The 18,627-nt window shown below is 41.8% G+C and overlaps 1 protein-coding gene across 4 annotated transcripts in view; it reads left to right on the forward strand.

The window, feature by feature from the left end:
* The window catches only part of FBXW11 (F-box and WD repeat domain containing 11), a 78,465-nt gene that overhangs the window by 49,982 nt on the left and 9,856 nt on the right, over window positions 1-18,627 (forward strand). For all 4 annotated transcript variants that reach the window (XM_075442002.1, XM_075442004.1, XM_075442006.1 and 1 more), the window contains 5 exons: window positions 2,150-2,336; window positions 3,214-3,304; window positions 15,366-15,503; window positions 16,099-16,217; window positions 17,258-17,507. In XM_075442002.1, coding sequence (XP_075298117.1) covers window positions 2,150-2,336; window positions 3,214-3,304; window positions 15,366-15,503; window positions 16,099-16,217; window positions 17,258-17,507 — 785 coding nt within the window. The remainder of the gene's footprint in view (window positions 1-2,149; window positions 2,337-3,213; window positions 3,305-15,365; window positions 15,504-16,098; window positions 16,218-17,257; window positions 17,508-18,627) is intronic.

Consider the following 18,627-nt stretch of genomic DNA (forward strand, 5'->3'; position numbering starts at 1 on the left):
AAAATATTAACAGTAGTTTCTTTGATTTTTCAGGACTATTTGAAGCCTAAAGTAGGCTGTCATGAGATAAATTGGAAAATTAAAAAGGTCGTCATCTCCTAGTTTGAAAGATTTTGTTCATGCTTGGCCAACTGGCATGTGTTATTCACGAAAGTGAAGTTATTCTAGATCTCTGATTTAGTGGAGTTTTTGAGAAAGCAAAATTGCAGGTCCTTTGACATCAGTAACAGACTTACCAGTGATTTTTTGTGGGACCAATGGTACTGTGGTTGGAATATGAACAAGAAACGTTTGATTGCTGTTTTAAAGTTCAGTGCAAGTATATTATCTAAGTGGTTTCCATGTATGTGCCTTTATTCAACTACAATTAGGTTTTAAAATCTAACCAGGAGAGAAGTTCTAGGCAAAGACCATAAGTAAATGCATGCAGCGTATGCCTTGATAGATCTGTGGTGGCACCTTACTGTATGATTCGTCTTTGTTGATGCGCTTACTCTTTCTGTCAGCTTCAACTTAAGTACCTAGGGCTTTTGGATAAGCATTAACTGATATTTGTGAAATAATACACGCAGCACATTGCCTTACACAGACCTGGATCAATGGGCAGGACCCCAGTTCTGGTGTATGTGAACTTCTGCCAGCGAGTGCATTGAATATGTATTTCTAACCCTGCTGTGATATAAAAGGATCACAGGGGTTAAGAAGCTGCTTCTGGTAGCTGGGGCCTTCGTGATGGAAGTCAGCATTTCCCCAGTCCACTGACAGCTATTGCTTGCTGAGCAGCATGCCTGATGGTGCCGGCGCAGTGAGGCGTGAGAGTCGCCCGGGTAGATGGTGTTTCTGGGATGTCTAAGCGCTGCCGGAGGGCTCTCATTTGGAGGGGTGGTGTTTTACTGGAGAGTGTTCTTGCGGGACATTGCTGACCTCATTCTCTGACCCAGTAAAGCCAGCGCCGTCAAACCAGCGGTACTCAAACTCACAGGTCACTCCACTGCCGGACAAGGCGGTGTGCCCCGAGGGTGGGAGAGCAGCAGGTGCAGGAAAGATGCTAAGATAATACCTGTCCATATGGCTGTTGTAAATACACTGGGAAATCTTCGTGAAGCTAAACTAAATTTACTTTGCATTGGAACTTGCGATGCAGAAGCTGAGCTGTCACCTCTCATTATTTGAGAGTTGCTTGACTGCTGCTGATCCTGAGGTTTCTTAGCTGAAACAATTGCATCCATTCGCCCCAAAATAAATGCTGTATTGAATGCTGCAGTCTAATGTACTCAACCTGAAGTTGTTTCAAGAAACCTGTCCCACTTGAATTTTTCTCTAGATGAAGAGAAGCCTCAAAACCCCCAGCTTTTGGTCAAAGCCATTCAATAGTAGGTTCTCCGAGTATGGAATCTAGTGATGGTGTAAACCCGGAATGGGGAGAGCTGCCTTAGATGTTAAAGCACCATTTGCAATTAACAAATTACTGTCAAACTCGTTCTCATTGATCTCCCCTCCCTACACCAGGCTGCGGGGCGTGGTGGCTCTGGCATATCCTCTACCACCAGAGTCCTGAACGAAATTCAGGAGTGGACTTGGCACCTGCAGTTTACAGAAAGAGCTTAATTAGAAAAGATGTCCCCGCACTTGATGCAAGAACGTTTTTGCAGAATCTTTGCTCGTGCTTCTACTGGATTTGTTTGCATTTGTTCCATTGTTATATGTAAGGGAATGGTTAAAGAATCAATAATTTAATTTTTTGTTACTGCTGCTTAGTAAAGCATCTGCTTCAGGTTTATCTTCTTTTTGGATCGTGTAGCCCCGTGCATTACATGCTCAGAAAGTCCAGGATTCTGTGCCCAGAAGAACCGAATGCTTTCTGCTGCTTGCACACTATGCTGAATTTTGGTTTGCACCCGTTCTCGCTCTGTGAAAATGGGACAGTCCAGTAGGCAGATTGTACCAGAAAAGGAGTAAAGAGTTAAGAGATATTTTGGTGTGCCTGAATGGATTAATTTGTAACTGGTGCTTCTGTGTATGATAATTCAATTATCATGTTGCTTCAGTGCCTTAAATCTATGTTGGCTTTCTCTGAATGTCTTGCAATGCTTGTTTAGTAGTTTACTGTGTTGTGATTGACATTTTGATTGCCTTTATTTCTTTGTAGAGCAAGGCTTAGATCACATAGCAGAAAACATCCTTTCCTATCTTGATGCCAGATCGCTCTGTGCAGCAGAGCTGGTATGTAAGGAGTGGCAGAGAGTCATCTCTGAGGGAATGCTATGGAAAAAGTTGATTGAAAGAATGGTACGCACAGATCCGCTATGGAAGGGACTGTCAGAAAGAAGGGGTTGGTAAGTACCTCGGCAATAACTAAATTCACCTTTCACAGCGTTCTCCTTTGTGAATTTCCCTAATTGTGAGCTCTGCCAACGATAAGCTTGTAGTAAGCTGGTGTCACAGAGATCCGTATCTCCGCCGTGCACTGGCGGGGGTGGCTGTGGGGAAAGCTGTCAGCTCCCATTTCTGCTCTGGCTTTGTCCCCTGCCCGTTCATGCACCGGTGTCTTTCAACACTTGCTTTCTTGTGGTAAGTCTGTCTGCAAATTTGTAATTTCTGTTTTGCAGGGAGAACTAACAGGTAGAATCAGCTCACAAAAACTAGCAGCAGCGTGTTTTGCAGGGCTTTTTCTTGAGTGAAGTATTTCCAGTTAAGCTTTGTGGGTGTTTTTTTGGTTTTTTTTGTTTGGTTTTTTTTTTTTGCGCGCTTAAAATATAAAATAGCTGGTTGGGCTGCAGAAGCTTCTCTCAAAGAGAAACCATTTATGTTTGTGTCAACGGAGTTTTTCTATCCTTTACCGGTATCTGAAGAAACAAGGTGTTCTGCTTTAGAAAACTGCTTTTCTGTGCTCTCTAGTGGTGTGCCTGAGAAAATGCAAGGCATGCTGTAAAGAGCAAGAGGACGACTCCTTGCTGTCTAAAACTCCTTGTGAAGCAGTGAACTCTAATTTGGAAAACCATAAGGAAAACACCCGTTATCTTTTTAGTCTTGGATATTTCAAATACAGCTGTCAAATTGTAAAGTCGTAAGGGTTGTGACGGCAATACTAAAAATTCTTACAAGTGTTCTGTGAGAATATGTCATGAGGTTTTGTTCTGTGCAGATTTTGAATTTCTTGAAAGTTTGGATTCTTTGTGGTAAAATGAAAAATATGTTTCTGGTTCTTTCTAGGGATCAGTACCTGTTTAAAAACAGACCAACAGATGGGCCCCCAAATTCATTTTACAGGTCCTTATACCCAAAGATAATACAGGATATAGAGGTATGTTTTCTGATATATAGTATCTGCAGGAGAAATAATGTTGCATATTGTTAGTGTTTCAAAGATAGTGCGTGTGGGAGCAGTGAAGCATATCATATATATCTGTATCACTACTGCTTCGTGAGCTCTGGCTCTTCAGACAGTGTAAAAAACACCCTCAGCAGCTTACTGACGCAGTAAATACGTTAATGTGTTACTCTAAGTGTTAACACCATCTTTTTTGAGTTTAAAGATTTTTGGAATTCTTCTGGGACTGTGAATTTTAATAAACTAACTGTCTGAGGGAGCTTACTACTCCCAGACAATTCCATGTATCTCTGAATGTTCTGATATATCGGTGACGCTCACTTGGAAAGTGATGTGAAGGTTAGCGTCTTAAACACCAATTGTTTGAAACATTGCTTATTTAGTAACTTACTACTTCTAAAGCAGTCACTGTTGCAAATACAGCTTTCTGCAGGGTGTGGGATGCTTTTTTCCCCCTCGAGTGGTTTGATGAGAACAATCAGTCCTACAATGATAAATACAGTTGGGGTATTAGTGGTAAAAAGACTGTAGAAATTACTGTTCTTTTCTTTGGCATAATATTTTGCTTGTCTTGTTTAAGAGTTACAAAGTTGGGCTTGCTCACTTATTTTAAAATATGTTTCTGATAAATCGGGATCATCTTGGTATTCTGCCTACCAGCAGAAAATCTGTCTTGCTCAATTTGCTGTGTACCCACCACAAAACTCCTAAATCCATTACAGCCTGTGGTATAACTTATTTCAACCACGTGATGGATGTGAAATTATTGGTCTGAAATTTATTAGTTGGGAAACACAGGTTGTGATGTTGAAGACAGATGTGAAGTAATGGAATCATTCTGCTATGGCAGATGTGAGTTTGTGTTGCTTGGCACTCGGTAAACAAAATTATTCAGAGCTCTTAACCTATCTGTAAAATGTATCTGCTGGAAAACATCATCCAATTTTCAACTATTTTTTATAACCCTTGCTACATAATTTACAAACACTTAAAGAACTAAGCATGAAATGTAGGCTAGACAAAATAAGATCAAACTTGATATTTACTTGTGAGCTGAATGATACACATTGTTTGAAGGGAGATGTCTACTCTCGGTAGGGAATGACAGAGTGATGTTGCAGTGATGAGAAGCCAATGGGATGAAAGAGAACTCTTAATGTGATATTTTCTTGCTTTCTGCACAGTTCAGTAACAAAAATGGGTGAAAAGCGGTATGAAAAGATGACCTTTCAGAAGATGCAGAACACTGAAGGAGTTTGGCATTGTTATAACTCAGATTTTTAGAGCTATTTTTCTGAAACTCATTTGTTTAGGTGGAACATTTGTATAGGAATTCTTTTTATTAGTGATGGGAGTGTTCCTTAGAGATGTTCTGAGGCCATTCAGCCCTTGAACTGTCATAATCTGCTATTTAATACTTTCATTCTGTAGTTGCTCTAGATGTGCTGGTACAACGCAGAGAAGTGAAGCTCCTGAACTGGGCAGTTTTTCCTGGTACGAAATAAGCAGGAAGAAACCAAAACCCCCTCAGGTTTCACTTGTTGCTAATACATTAAATGAAAAAATTTTCAGTGGGGAACGAGTATAGCACTAAAAATATATCGTAGTAATGAGCATATTTCTTGAAAAACTAGATTTCATTAAGATAACAGTAAAGCTAGTGAACCCTCAAATTAGGAGAAAAGTTTGCACGCAGTGCCTGGAAAGTAAGGGCTCATGTATTCAATTTGGGTAGAAAATGCATCAGTGTTTGGAAGTCACGAAAGACAGTTTTGTAATACTCTTTTGAACCCTAACTTTCTTTTAGAGGTTCACCTCATAAATTTTTATTTTTCATTACATAATGCTGAGTTGGATGATGTGCTAAATGTGGAATATGCAGAGTAAGGGGTTATCTCGTGTCAAGCTCTGAGGTGGAGCTGGAATGGTAGAACGTGCTGTATGTAAAACACGCCATGCCACTAGTAGTTATAAATAGTAACGTGAGTAATGAGCGTGGGAAGAGAGTTGTCTTTTCTGCAGTGTACAGAGAGTAAACTGTAAGCTGTTGCCATAGTTTCTGCCCATTCCAAACTGCCTGGCAATCTAGCTCCTTCTACATATCATTTCCGTAGTTTCTATCTAATGCTTGTATCCTTAACGATGTTAAATATTATTGGGGCATGTGGGGAACTCCTGTGCGTCTCAAACTTAGATGGAGGGAGGCAACAACAGAGGAGCAGAATTAGGGCTGTTCAGGAAATTATCTCCTGTAGTTCTGTGCTTTCCATTCCACGCTTGTGTCTGTAAACCTGTGAAAACCCCTTGGTCATTAGTGGTTGTCAGTCACTTGGGGTAGAATTTAAGGTATTGGCAACTAACCTCAACACTGTCCATGGCCCCGTGGATGCTTTGGTAGAGCAGTAAAGCTGGAAGGAGCCAGGACCTGTCAGCTGTGGGCTCTTGCCGCTGAACTTCACTTAAGCAAAAGTAAGTGTAAGCCTCTGTTTGCCCATATTCAGGAAACACGCGCGTCTGTCTGGTCTTCTAGAGTGGTGAGGTCTCCCTTCGAAAACGAAGGGCTACTTCCAGAATCATCACTGCTCGGTTTATACAGGCAGCGCGCTTCCCGCTCCTGGTTCTTCGAAATTGCTGAACTGGAGGGGGAAGGCAGAAGGACCGGGGATATTGTGCCACGTCAGATTTTTCCCTGTTTACATATTTCCTCCAAGCCCTCTGAAATATTGGTGTTTTCCGGGTTTCCAACCTGCAGTGGGATTAGTGTTTCTGCTAATAGTTAAGGGTCCAATAATTCTTCCACTTCCAAAAGTTTATTACAATTTTTCTAATAAATCCCCCTTTAAGCACTTTTCACAAATTGCTTCCCTAAAGGACTGTCAAAAGAAGCTTTTAACACTGTTTAAAAATGTAGATGGAGAGTAACAGTAACAACAAAACTTAGCTATAAGATTAGGAGCACTTCTTAACTTTTTCCTCCCTGATTCTGTTTTTAAGCCTGAAGGCATGCTCCCCCTCAGTTTCATACTTTTCCCATTTCTTCATTTTTCAAAGCAATGTGCAGTAGCTCTTGAATAACTTTCATCTTAGCTGTGATGAAGAATTTTGTATCTCTGAATACCAAAATGTTTTTTCTTCAAATATTTGCCTGGACCTTTAATAAGATCTTCCTGTTTCTGTCAGAGGGTCAGAGTTTAAGGAACCAGTGACAAGCCAAAGGCTACCCTATTAGCATTTATATAGTAATATATGTGTTTTTGTAAGACATTGATCTTGTGTCCAAAGGACTTTCTTTTACTACAGTAAAATATATTTGATGTAACAGACAAATGTTGTCAGTGTTTTATCTGTGGAGCACAAAGATTAACCAAATTCTGCTAGACTGTTTCTAATGGTAAACGTTACCAATTTACTGCAGCTGGTACTCAGTCGGGTTGTGGGTAGAGATGAGCTCGAGGGAGAATGCACTCTCTCCTTTGGATTGACTGACAGAATTTGAAAAGTAATCCAAAACCAGAATGAACAATTGGAAGGAAAAATGAGGAATGATAAATAGCAAATTTGAATTCTTTCTGTTGGGCTCTATTTGCATTTTGGGTCAAAAGTCCATGCAACTACAAAGTGTTGTTAGCTGCAACGTAATAGAGGCAGTGATTGGCAAACTGAGGTTCCCTTGCCTCTCTGAAAATTGATTAGTGCCAATATCTGTTTACTTCATGCCAAACGTATTTTAGAAACAGAATGTCACTTCTCAAATCATTAGATTTGAAAAGAGGAGGACATTTAGACATCTGAAACCAAATTCTTGGAAAGAGGTAGTCGCTCCACCTCCACTGTGAAGCCAAATATTTAATTAGGTTTCATTTCACAAGAGGTGGTCTGGTAATTTCAAATGTCTCCAAGTCAGATGTTGGATTGCCAGACTGCTTTGGGAGCTTTTTTTTTTTAAAATGAAAACCTGATTTGAGGCTTATGCTAGAAAACTGAATCTGGGTTTGCAAGACCTTGTTTGTGGAGATGATCTGGTTGGTGCAGGGTATCCTGTGCCCAGGTGCGCTCCCAAAGCGTTGCAGGGGCAGGTCAGCTGTTTTAGTGGGACTCTGTTAATTAGCACATTGCCAGGATGGGAAGCTGAATACTGCTGATTCCAGAACCCCAAGTTCCTGGATTTTGTCCATATTACTTGTGAAGCTTGGCCGACTCTTCTGTTTCCCCTCAGGATTAGCACAAGTATCTATTTCTTGTCATGAGTTGGGAAGACTCATTCCATATATGTTCCCCTTATCTCTAGGCACATAGCAAGTGCCCTCGTCTTGTTTCCATGGAGACTTACATCCACCTAATTAAGATGAGAACTAAAATGTGATTTTCCTGAAGACTTAAGGAAAATGTGGTGCCAGGCCATCAAATAAACACCATGTGTTCTTCTGAATTTTGAAAAAGTTCAGATTTGAGGACTGGAACTGAAATTTTAAAGCCTTGGGAATATTTGAAAAGGGGAACAAGTCAGCTCTCGCCCAAAGTCACTGCCAGCATTGGGAGGTCTTTGTTTATGAAAGTTGCGGTGTATAATTTCGGAGGGAAATGGGTTTGTTTAGTACTGTCCTAATTATGATGCTGGAGAAATTTTGTGTCTGTGTGCGCGCGCAGGGAGAATCTAGTTAGCATTATATAACTAGAAATTTTTTCAGCCAGCCTTTGAAATCTCTAGTCCACAGGCACTTTCCAAAAGGCATTTCTGAAAAATGAAGCTGGCCGAGGAAAGGAGAGGCTTCGGAGTGGCAGGGATGAAGTTCTTGTGGTGCACAGCACAGATTGCGCTCTCCTGTCTGAACAGGGCAGAAGACTCCTTTCGGATGCCCCTAGCATGGGACAGATCTCTGGCTTGGCTTTTTTTGTTCACAATTACTTTTTTCCACAAATGGACAAACTAAGACTGCTGGTTTTCTTCTGCAGATTTGAAAGAGGGATTTATTGTTCCTGTTTGAATACTTTGAATGTCACTGTGCTCTGATAGGGGCTGATAACTACCTGTTTAAATAGAACTTTATATTTTTATGGTGTTGCACATAAACTTAGTTATTGTCTCCAGTGGCACTTAAAAGGTGCAATAATTTTGTTTCTCAGCAGCGTTGTTCTTTGTCAAGTGTTGTCTGGATGCATGTGTCATTGAAGGGCCTCAGAGGACCTCTCTTTTCGTTGCTGTTGGCTATTTTTAAGATTTCTTCTCCAGATCTGGAAGTTACAGCAGTACTTCTTCAGCGCTTCGGTGTAAGCAGGAGTCTGTTTAAAGTTAATACATTCTGATGTTGCATCTGTAACCTGAAAGCTTGAAATTTTACTCTGAAGTGTTGTTAGACCTGGTTGATGGAAGTTGGTGGAAATGGGGATCCTTCAAGAGAAAAGCAGCGAGACACAGTGGCTGTTACTGTGATCGTTGCAGCTGCACAGATGGTGACCCTGAGTCTCTTTTGGGATCTTGTGCTTTGTGACTGCGTTTGCAGAGGTGCTGGATAGAGAAGCCAGACCATTCAGGGAAGAGCAACCGCTTGGTTCATCTGCATCCTCCTGTTACGGGTTCTCCTGAGGAGGAGTTGAGAGGATTCTTTCCTCGCTCCCTGGGGAAACGGAACAACTGTACCAGTCAGGTCAAAGATTGGTCAGCACAGCATCCCATTTCTTGACAGCATCCGGTAGCAGATGCACGGGGCAGAGTGCGGGGATGTGGTACAGCTACGCTTCATTTACGTGGGAGTAATCAAGGTCTCTCCTGTCCCGCCTCTGCCGTGTGTTTGATGTCCATCAGCAAGTCAGGCACTACCACCATCCTGGGCTGTAGGATAGTCCTGATGCTGAATTACTGTTCTATAGGTCTGAAACGTCAGTCTATATTGCCTTTTTTGTCTGATTTGCCTAAGCTCTCTGGTGTAGACCACCTTTTTGACACTTGGAGAACATGCTGGCTTTTCTTTGTGCTTGATGACATGGTCAGTATTGTACTGTCAGCTTTCTCCCAAAGGGATTTCCGATATTCCTGGTGTGTCAGTGGCCTTTAATGCAGATTCTGCAAGTTGTCTCCTCTCCCTCTGTAAGACATTAGCATACTCCACTGTCCAGATTTATCATGCTCAGCATCGTAAAGTCGATCTGTTCTTTTTAAATGTGGCTTTAAAAAGGATTTAGCAAAGCTGCAGCGAGACTCAGGAACAGCTTTACTTGGTGGACTTTTGAGCAGCTTCATAGTTCTTGGATCAGTCGCATGCAGAAGGACAACACTTCATCAGTGTATATTGTCCACATTTGGATCATGTCTAACCAGCTGTAAACAGTAGAAAATTAATTTTTAGGTCTCTAATTCTGCCAAGAAATCATTTAATTGTAACGCTTGCTAGGAGAAGCTTTCCATTCCTTTTTCTCAAGAGTTGTTTAGATTTTTGGACTTCACTGTTTATAGCTTTTCTTCTGGTCTTGGAGTTCATACTGAAAGTGATATTTTACCCCATCCTGATCTGAAAGCCCGTGTGGTGTTCAGACAGGGAGTGGCTCTCAGCAGTACACTCCTAGCTTGTTGGCCTTGCTTGAATTTCAGACTGTTCTTCAAAACATAGCCGGAGTATTCTGTGATTTTTATAAATGAAGCCAGAAGCCCAATTTTCAGTTATTGGAAGTTCCCTCTTCCCCCCCCCCTCCCCCTTTTTTTTTGTGAAAGTGGGCCTTTCTGCTTATATTAAACAAATACACATTGAACTTTAAATATATATATCCATATGTATAAAAATTAGCATATGTGATATGTTAGGGAGGTGTAATGAATCCCTATTTCTCTATTTGTTAGGCTTGCTTCAGTTATTCTTCCTGAAAGTAGTTTTTGTTCTTACTTGACTCTTCTGTTTGCATGAAATAAGGTAAATACAAAAAATGAGTTGATAGCTGTTTTGAATTAATCTTTGCTTAGGTTTACTTCCTTGCATTTGTTGAGGATGTTACTGTTCGCTACCTCGCTACCTCTTCCCATGTAACATGGCAACAATTTCTTCTGTGTAACTTTTGTTTTCTTCTGGACTTTCACTTAGTTCTAATCGTGAATAATGTAAAATATGAAGAATTCGTGGTAATGGAAAGCACAAATTCTTATGAGCAGTAGTGCCTGCATGTTTTGATCAGTAGCGTATGAGTTTTAACTTAAACACTGAACATGAGGGACACTGTGTCATGCAGCTCCCAGTTGTATAGCTGCTGCCTTCGACGTTTCAAAGCATTTTGAGGGTAAAATCCAAATCTAGTCACTCTTCTGAGTCCTGTAGCGTGAACCATGGTAAAAGTAGGATGATAAATGGCAAGAAGCGGTAATGTATGGTTTGCAGCACTTGGTGTTCTGTCTTCTGACAGCAGTGCCGATTTATGTTCAAGATGTGGGTACGGACATCTATATACCCTGCTGCTGGCTTCCACAGACAGGTTTACTGGCTCCCATGACAATATGCTCAGGTCTTAGTCAATGTATAATTAGGTATACCGTGCCTGCAGCCAAAACTCTTCAGCTGCTCCATGGAGATGTGAGCTCTGTGTAGACCTTACTGACCACATAATTTTCTCGTTCTTCACTTCCATTACGCAGTTGCTCTGAGGAGGAGGTGTTTCATGAAGGCGATCTTGGACACAGTGCAAGTACTTTTTCTGCCATGCTGCTTTGGCACTGGGATTTTGTTGCTGTCCATGTACAGTACTCATGCCAGTGCTGATCCAGGTCCTGTGGTCTACGAGTTTTTAGCTGCCTTTGCTGCTACATGGCTACCACCAGCAATGAGCTCCTGAACAGTGGTTTATAGAAGTGATGACACTCACAAGAAAGATGGTGCTGCTCTTTACTGGCAGGGATTTTATCCCTCTGCGGGCTGCGTTGGAAGGAGGCTTTGCTGCTGGCACTTTCTGTCATCTGATGCTGTGAGGCAGTCATCTCTGTGTAGTCAGAAATCTTGTGGTTTATGCTGTTGTGGTAATGACAGGACAGCTAGCGCTCTGCAGATTCCTCTTCAGGACCAGTTCAAGCCTTCTAGGTAATAAGCATCATGGAGTCTTCCTTCTTCAGGCTGATACAGAGACTACAAAAGCTCTTTGGCCTTCACTGTCTAACAACAGCCTGGAGACCCAACAGTGAATTCCAGACTCGAGCCAGGATCTAGGGAATCCTTCAGGAGCCTGATGCTGTTTTTCCCTCCTAATGGTTGTAGCATCCTCAGAGAGTCTGAGAGGAAGGACCTCAAAGATGTGGGGAGTCTGGTGCCATGGCCAAGCTGTCATTTTGTCTTTGCTTATCAAACCCTCGTAACTTCCTAATGAATGAAATATTAAGCGCTCTGTATGCTGATGACGTAAGTTCAATTGCTTCTGCCTTTCCTCTGCCACAGTCAGGAGGGGTTTTCTTTTTTCTCTTTGAAGAAAGCATGTGAAGAACAAGAGTCTGGGTTTTAACTGCCGTTGGTGTAAATGCCTAATGCTTCAGGAGGACCCCCTACGTACGTAACAAATGTCTGTTCTTTTTTCTGCCCCATTTGTCCTGCAGGAGAATTGTGTAGTCAGGAGAGGGAACAGGAGCTCCTTGGTTTATGGGATTAAGATAAACCCACTTACTCTGCAATATCATTCACAAGGATAAAAATGCAATTTCTAGCCAAGGAGCTGAACACAATGTACATTTGTCAAATGGGAAAAAAAACCCCTGTTCCTAGTAGATTATATCCTTAACATTTCCAATGTATAGTTAATGTTCCAACTGTTAATCCAGATGAATTGCATCTCTTTTTACGGTGCATCTTTGTACCAGTGAACATATTCTGGCATGGTCAAGGCTTGGCTATACCTCTACATCTTGGACTATTTTCTGTGTGTACTTTTCTCTCTAAATGCCTTTTTTTATCCACTTACGCATTTCTTCAGCTGCCAAATGGCTCTCCTGCTGTGGCAGATGCTTTGGCTTCATGCTTGGGCTTTATCCCTTGTACGTCCAGATTTTGTTGGTTATACACCATTTGTCAGCTACTTGCTGCTATTGCTCTAGTGAGCTTTCAGGAAAGTGTGAGAAATTTTTTTTTTTTCCTCTGTGTGTGGACTGAGGAGATAGTGTTCTGCAATATCTTGCTACTAATTGTGAAACTCAAGTTTAGAGGCGGTTGTCTTGGAGACTTTGAGGGGATCTGCAGAAAATACAGTAGTGGGTGTTGCATATATTGGTATTAGGTTTGGTACAATAAATATGCAAATAAACTGTGGGTCTCTTAATCATTGACTCCCTGATGCTTGTAACAGTCCATAAAACACAGCAGTTTCTTCCTCACACCTTGTACATCCATGCCTGCCTACCTGGCGTGTGCGCAGTTTGTGAAGATATCTCCTGGAAGGAGGTTGCAGAGGAAGACTTTTTCTAGCTGCACTAGTCGGTAACAACCAGAAATTTCCTTTAGCGAGAAGCTTTAATGTGGTTGCCAGTATTGTATTAAGCATGTTCCTTTTCAGAGGGTCCTCCAGGTTGCCCACCCACTCAGCTGTATTTAGTCATCTGAAATAATGTTATTTCTCTATACGTCCACATCTGTTTTCACTCTATTGCCAATTGAAATGCTGCTGTATATTCACTGTGTACTGTGGCTACTTTCCCAGCATATTGAAAATTTACGCAGTGTAAGGGGATTTTACAAGTTCTCGAAAAACATGAAGTATTTTCCCACAGTAGCCACACCGTATAATGTCGAAATGAAATGACATCTATTCACAGAATCAGAATGTGCACCTGCATATGACTTACTGCTTCAGAGTGCCTTCACATAGATACACGTGATAGTTTAGTTTTCTTTTATTTGAAGCCAGCATTTTCTTGTGGGGAGCTTATTAAGTAGCTTCCTATGGTGAACTTGTAAGAATGAAGCCAGCTAGCGTCCCGAATGTCTGGTGAGCATAGCTTTACAGACTGCTGTTTGGTTAGGGAAACCGTTGCAAGCAAAATTTCTGATTTGTGGTGTTCTTCATGTATTCTGTAGCTGTCGGTAATCACTGTCGCAGGACGGTGAAGCGTGAAACTACTCAAACAGTGTTTGAGCACTCGGCAGCTAGAGTAATCCGGCGCATGTTATGTACACGACTGCTTATCTGAGACCTTTCCAAGAGTGTTGCTCTAGGGAAACTCTCCCTTAAGACTTCTTAGAAATATAAGGTTTCTAAAACTATTTAAATTTGCTATCTCAAATCTGTCATGCTTTATCTCCTATGTCTTCAGTGTTAGTATTGCTTTTTTAAATATCTTGCCTTCAGATCTAGAATTATATTGGTTCATGCTATGGAAGTCTACAGTCCTCTCCTGTTTCTGAGGGTCACCTCTGTAGCAGCCAAGGAGTCAATGAGTTGCAGTTCTGCCCTCCTAGCACAAATGACAAATTGTCAGATAAAGCTTGAGAATTGCCTGTCCTTCCTCCTCGAGACCTCCATCCCATGCTGCGCAAGTAGGATAATGAGCAGCCTGCTACCTTCAGGGCAGGCGTCCAAGGCTGAGCCAGCGCAGTGTCGGATTTGAGCATTTTAAGCCCAGTTCCCAGTCTGACAATCAGCAGTGCACTAGCTGGCCAGAAAAGCTGATCCCAAGCTGACGGATGACTTGCTATCTTAATTTCGTTGGCTTCCCCACCAAATTGGAAGAGAACGAGAGGGGATAAATAACTTGTCAGCGTGCTCCTCTAGAAGCATCTCTCAGTACTTATAATTTAGACAAATTCCTGTGGCACATCAGGTTTATATTATGACTGTGTATAATTCTCTCCAAATTGTATAATGGGAGACAATTGAAGGAGCAAATGCACGGAAAACAAAGTGGTGGGTTAGTTTTCCCTTGGAGCAGACGTGTTTTCCTAGAACTGGGACATCATAGTCTCACTGCACTTTGTCTTTAATAAGCATTTCAGTTGTTTTCCAGTCTTGGAGGAGCTGCAGAGGTGCCTGCTATTGCTTTGAAAGTTAGCATTTGGTTATAAATACACTTTTCCAAACGAATTGGCAGTCAATCAGCTTCTCCCCAGGTTTCTGTGCAGTATTTGGGGAGGGGATCCCAGGGAAACAGCTGAATGAACGGCCTGTTCTGGTGCCTATCCCTGCAGACAGAAAGCATCCCAGCCTGTCTCGGTACTGCAGGTGTTGGTCTGGAGTTCTGCGCACGCATTCGCTTAGGATCGTTGTTACGAACTTCCTATCCAAAATCCCGCTTTTCTTTGAAACCAGCATTGGTTCTCTTACAAGTAACAAAGCTGATTCAAACATGGAAATCATCCTGGTTTCTGCTAAGGAATAGTTTGTGGCTTTTTAAGGTGTGTCAGGTCTCTCTCCTTAAAAATATCTCTCAGAATGAAAATGTGGAGAATTACACTTCCACAGATTTTAAGGGGGGGCGGGAAAAGAAGTAAGTCTGGATTATTTGAAATCTTATAGTCCCTGTTCAGTTTTTATCAGGCTGTAAGGTGCTTAGAGGAGGCTTTCATATCTCAAAATCCCTTTCTAAGATGTGTAACAACAGTTAATGGGTGAAATGACTTGGTAAGGGAAGGAAAGGTCCAAGGACTCCCGTGACCTCCCTGTTGGCCTCAGCAGTTCTGTAATGTTAGTTATTCAGGTTTATCTTTTATTGTTTGATGTTAGCTATCCTGGTTTAATCCTTGCTGCTTTTGTCAGATGGTTGTGTAAATACGGGGGGGGAACCGAATTGTTATGAAATGTATCTCTCCAGTGTCTGCTTTGGAAATTCTCATTAAGGTTAGTTGACTGTAATTTTCACCACTAAACACAGCTTTTGTCATGACAAATCATAGAAATCCTAATTCTTACTCGTTGTATTTTGTGTATTTTTATGAGGGGGGGGAAAGATACATTTAAGTTTTATATACTTCAAATTTAAGGATGATGTATGTAGAAGTGGAAAGATTTCTGTGTAGGTGTTGGAGTAGCCATGCTGAAGCGTGAAGCCTCGTGCCTAACTCCTGGTCGCTTCCCCTCTTGTCAGACGATAGAATCTAACTGGCGATGTGGGCGACACAATTTACAAAGGATTCAGTGCCGCTCCGAAAACAGCAAAGGTGTCTACTGTTTACAGTACGATGATGAAAAGATTATCAGTGGCCTACGAGATAACTCCATTAAGGTAAACACTTTTTTGAGTCTTTGCTTTAGAGATGAGCGGGTGGTTCTGCCTTGGAAAGCTGGCTGCTTGTGTTTCCTTGATTCTGCTTGTCTCTGCATGGGACGGTATTTATCTGCGCGGGGTTTGTGAGCATGGCATGTCTGCTGTAGCCTGGCAGAGTTCTCACCTGCGCTTTGCTCTGGAAGCTTTGGGGGCTGCCAGCCAGAGGTCGATACCATTGACCGCAAAGAAATGCTTGTGAAGTCAGAGTTCACGTAACACGAGTGAAGACCGCCGCTGTCCGTAGCTGTGTCTTCTGTCATCGCCGGTGGTTCGCTTTCGTGCAAGTAGGTTGCTTTTGCTCCAGTCGTCCACGGCATTTTCTTTCACAAGACAGGCTTCTGTGTTTTTGTGATCGTAGCTTATTTCACTGTTCTGTCAAAAACTTCCATCAAGGAGACTTCCTTAAGCTGAAAGGGAAGACAGGCCCACTATTTGGACAGGTTAACTGCCCATGGATTGTTCCTGCTATCTCCGGTTTTCTTCCTCCTTCTCTGTTGCGGCAGTGTTCAAGTCTTGTTCTTGATAAGCCGTTTATACTTCTCATTTTTAACAGATTTGGGACAAAACAAGCTTGGAATGTTTGAAAGTATTAACAGGACATACTGGCTCGGTTCTTTGTCTGCAGTATGATGAGAGAGTCATTGTAACTGGATCTTCAGATTCTACAGTGAGGTGAGTGTTAAGTCTTTGCACAAAAATTATTGGAGTATCAGGGCTGGGAATACTTACAGTAATAACCAAATATCAGAAAACATCCCCAATATGAATGTGATACTACTATTCCAAAAGCAAGATATTCACACTTCGCAAAGCAGCACAATCAATTATTTTTTTTCTCAAATTTCTGTCTCATTTCTTTAGTGTTAAGAATTTTGGAGGAATATGCCCTCTATGATTTAAGATATATCCTGAAGTTGTAGAGTGACTGATGGCCATATAATACAATAATTTCCTCATTTGTGGTTTCTTGCGCCATCCTTCTCACATCTCTTGATTGTGACTGCTAATGAGGGGGCACTTGGTATATATGGAGCACTTGTCTGACTGCAGTTTTGGTGATACAGAGTGTAAATTTTTGAATGAATTTAAAATTTTGTGTGAATTCAGTGGTCCAATACAAAGATGCTTAGGTATAGTCCAGGGCAAGGGTCATCTCTCCTCCTGGTGTCTTGCATTGGTATACCAATGCCAATCTCTATAAAAGTTTTAAAAAGTTAGGAACTGATCAGAACACCCTTCAGGTACTAAAAATGTAGTGATTTTTCACTTTGTATAAGCTGGTAGGTAGCCCTGGAAAATGGTATATCCCAATTGCTATTGGTGTGTGCTAAATCTAATGAAGGGTATAAAACTGAAAAAAAACATATTGGATAGTATTTGGTTTGGTCTGTTAAATCAATTTATACATCATACGGGTTTTAGTCATCCTGCAAAGAGTTACAGAATTGTTAAGCAGACCTTTCTCTTAGCAGTGATCCCAGCTTAGGCGTTTCCTGGCCTAACTGCTTGCTGCTGCTAATTGTTGCTTGTGAGTCGAGATGTGAACTGGGATCCATCCCCCGCACCCATCTTCCTGCTTTCCCCAAGCCCTAAGCGGTGTTGAACAACCAGAGAGCTCTCCATTAGAGACGGTAGCAGACCTGGGCATGTTTATGCTTTATACCATGCATAACCATCTTCCTTCATGTGGGACAAAATCTCTTTTTTTGCAGAGTTTGGGATGTAAATACAGGTGAAGTTCTGAACACGTTGATTCATCACAACGAGGCAGTGCTTCATTTGAGGTTCAGTAACGGCTTAATGGTGACATGCTCGAAGGACAGATCAATTGCTGTTTGGGATATGGCGTCACCTACTGACATCACCCTGCGCCGTGTCTTAGTTGGCCATCGTGCTGCCGTTAACGTGGTGGACTTCGATGACAAGTATATTGTGTCAGCGTCAGGTGACAGGACCATTAAAGTAAGTTGGCAGAGCTCTGATCTAGGTCTGCACGCCTACCGAGCCAGAAAAGCTTCTGAACATGATTCAACTCCGAAGGGCCAAGGTGTTCATAAGCAGTTCTGAGCCCTTTTCTTTACCATTCGGCGGGCCGCTTCCTCTTGCTAGCTGTTAATGTCTTTATGCACATAACTAGGCTCGTAACATTTTTGTGGCTTCTGTCGTACAACTGCAAAAAAGTAAAGCCCATCTGCTGTTTGAACTCTAGTCTCAAGATCGGTTTGCTTGTTAAATGTGGCACATTTTGTGCCTTTTTCCAAGCGGTATTTTTTATTTCAATTGGCAGTCCTGTTCCAGACGTGAAATTTATCAGCAGTTGCCTTTCCTCACCACGCCTTCCCAGCAGCTCAACCAGACTTTGCTGTGTTTGAAGAATTAAGAGGCTGTATTTGAAGACTATTACATACCAGAAGCTTTGAGTTACCCGGAGTGTATTAATATAACAAAGGCGTTTCCACCCTTCCCTCTCTAGAACTAGAGCTACCTTAGACTGTGCCAAAAAGCTCTTGGCAATTTAGTGTCCAAGTATCTGCCAGAGATCCTGCTGCACTCTGTATTGGAAAATGAGCCACTGGATACTCTACGTTACGACTTCAATTACAGTTCATTAAAAATGAGCAAAGTTGATTGAATCATTTAACGTTAAGAAAGAAGCAGCCACCAGACTCTTATAGGCCACGGTTTTGGCCTTCTCTTACTGGTAGATTGCTAGCAATTTCTTTGGTGAAAAAAATATGGGGTTTTTGTCTATGGAATAACCTCCACTTTTAAAAATGATTACTAATTTATCAAGATTCAGGTGTAATCAAGTTTTTAAAATCATTTGGGGCAGTCTCTACCACTTGTAAATATTTTATATATAACCTTCTGCCAAGTTTTCTCATTCACTCGATGTGCAGTAGCAGTGCCTGTGGCTCTTGTCACTGCTAGGTCCCGTGGCACCAGTCTTCCACTCATGCCAGACACCTACTCTTTGCCTGTAAAAACACTCCGCTCGTTTTCAGTCCCACTGTCCAGCAAAGGTCAGCCTCAGACCTCTGCTGTTTATGAATTCATAACGGCTTCTGTTGAGATTCAAAAA

Source organism: Opisthocomus hoazin, chromosome 23 (assembly GCF_030867145.1).
Source record: "Opisthocomus hoazin isolate bOpiHoa1 chromosome 23, bOpiHoa1.hap1, whole genome shotgun sequence".
NCBI lineage: Eukaryota > Metazoa > Chordata > Aves > Opisthocomiformes > Opisthocomidae > Opisthocomus > Opisthocomus hoazin.